The sequence below is a fragment of the Carlito syrichta genome, unplaced genomic scaffold (genome assembly GCF_000164805.1).
Source record: "Carlito syrichta isolate Samal-C Ts95f unplaced genomic scaffold, Tarsius_syrichta-2.0.1 Scaffold130553, whole genome shotgun sequence".
Taxonomy (NCBI): domain Eukaryota; kingdom Metazoa; phylum Chordata; class Mammalia; order Primates; family Tarsiidae; genus Carlito; species Carlito syrichta.
In genome coordinates this window covers 14237-16456 of record NW_007074649.1, presented here as the reverse complement: position 1 = coordinate 16456, position 2220 = coordinate 14237, and the positions used below count along the sequence as shown (strand labels likewise).

Below are 2220 nucleotides of genomic sequence, written 5' to 3'. Positions count from 1 at the left end.
GGTCTCGAACCCGCGGGCTCAGGCAAACCACTCACCTCAGCCTCCCAAGGCGCGGGATTACAGGCTGAGCCACCGAGCCCGGCTAGGTCACCATTATCTTGATCAGCTAGTCAGGGAGGGGGGCAAAGGCAGCGTTCGTGGGTTCACACAGGATGCTGACAAAGACCAGAAAGTGCCCCTCGGAGGGGAGGCTTGGGCTGGTCGGGGAAGCCCCCACCAGCATGGCAGGTCCTGAGCTGGAGAGGCCTGCAGGCCCGGTGGGGCGCCAGAAGGGAGGCTCTGCCGGCTGCACTGACCTGGGGCTGCCCGCAGGGAACGTGGTGAATGGCATGATCGCCCGGCAGATGGTGGACATGCTCGTGGAGTCCTCGTCCAACGTAGAGATGATCCTCAAGTTCTTTGACATGTTCCTGAAGCTCAAGGACATCGTGGGCTCCGAGGCCTTCCAGGACTACGTCACAGATCCCCGCGGTCTCATCTCCAAGAAAGACTTCCAGAAGGTGGGTGCTGGACGGAGGGGGCCCAGAGCCTGCGTGGAGTTGCTCCGTGCCAGCCATGCCCTTCCCACTCCCTGCCTTGAGCAAGAGACTTCTCTGGGAGGCTCAGCTTCCTTATCTGTAAAACGGGCATGAAACAGTCCTCGGGGTTGTTTTGAGGACAAAATCCATTAACACAAGTGAAAACCGTGATTGCTATTATTTTTTTCTTTTCTTTTTTTTTGGAATTGGAGTCTCACTGTCGCCCAGACTGGAGTGCAGTGGCCGCTCCCGGCTACCGCAGCCCCGACCTGCTGGGCTCTGGCGATCCTTCCGTCTCAGCCTTCCGAGTAGCCGGAATTACAGGCATGCGCTACCATGCCCGGTTGATTTTTTTTATTTACTGTAGAGATGAGGTCTTGCTGCCCAGGCGGGTCTCGAACCCGCGGGCTTAGGCAATCCACTCACCTCAGCCTCCCAGAGGCGCGGGATTACAGGCTGAGCCGCCGAGCCTGGCTTTTTTTTCTTTTGTTTTTGAGTTGGGATCTCTATCATTCAGGCTGGAGTGCAATGGCACAATCACAGCTCACTGCAGTCTTTTTATTTTTTTTTTGAGTTGGAGTCTCTCACTCTGTCGCCCAGGCTGGAGTGCAGTGGCACGCTCCTGGCCACCACAGCCCCAACCTGCTGGGCTCAGGTGACCCTTCCGCCTCAACCTTCTTAGTAGCTGGAACTACAGGCATGGGCCACCATCCACCATGCTCAGCTAAGTTTTTTTTTTTTTGAGTTGGAGTATCACTCTGTGGCCCAGACTGGAGTGCAGTGGCCTCTCCCGGCCACTGCAGCCTTGACCTGCTGGGTCTCCGGCGATCCTTCCGCCTCAGCCTTCCGAGTAGCCGGAATTACAGGCATGCGCTACCACGCCGGGCTAATTTTTTGATTTATTGTGGAGATGAGGTCTCACCAAGTTGCCCAGGCGGGTCTCGAACCCGCGGGCTCAGGCATTCCACTCACCTCAGCCTCCCAAAGCCCTGGATTACAGGCTGAGCCACCGAGCCCGGCTTCAGCCAATTTTTTAAATTTATTTTTTATGGTAGAGATGAGGTCTCTCCAAGTTGCTCAGACTGGTCTCGAACCTGTGGGCTCAGGCAGTCCTCTTACCTCGGCCTCCCAAAGTGCTGGGATTATAGGCCTGAGCCACCATGTCCAGCCTCACTGCAGTCTTGGCCTCCTGGACTCAGGCGATCCTTCCACCTCAGCCTCCGGCGTAGCTGGGACTATAGGTGTGCGCCACCACGCCCAACCAATTTGCGTTTTTTTGTAGAGACAAGGCCTCACTATGTTGCCAGGCTGGTCTCGAATTCCAGGACTCAAGCAATCCTCCGCCTCAGCCTACCCGCTGAGATTACAGGAGCGAGCTACCACGCCCGGCTTGCTATTATCTTTATGAATAGCTGCAACATCATCATCATTATGAAGAGGCATCACTTAGTCCATCATTAAACAGTTGCTAGCTTTCTTCTCCGTGCTGGGCCTTACGCCATTCCTGCAACTTTTATGTAGATTTGAAATCATATTAAAATTTAAAAATACAAAAATAAACCGAAGCCATGCTTCAACTGCTGCCTTTAAAAGAAGATCCCAGACCGGGCCCGGTGGCTCAGCCTGTAATCCCGTGCTTTGGGAAGCCGAGGTGAGTGGATTGCCTGAGCCCGCGGGTTCGAGACCCACCTGGGCCTGGTAG

The 2220-nt window shown here is 55.3% G+C and overlaps 1 protein-coding gene across 1 annotated transcript in view; it reads left to right on the top strand.

Moving 5' to 3' along the window:
• The window catches only part of LOC103250526 (ryanodine receptor 1-like), a gene marked incomplete at both ends in the record, with an annotated part of 51050 nt that overhangs the window by 44749 nt on the left and 4081 nt on the right, over window positions 1-2220 (top strand). Inside the window, one exon of the mRNA XM_021708073.1 lies at window positions 313-500. Coding sequence (XP_021563748.1) covers window positions 313-500 — 188 coding nt within the window. The remainder of the gene's footprint in view (window positions 1-312; window positions 501-2220) is intronic.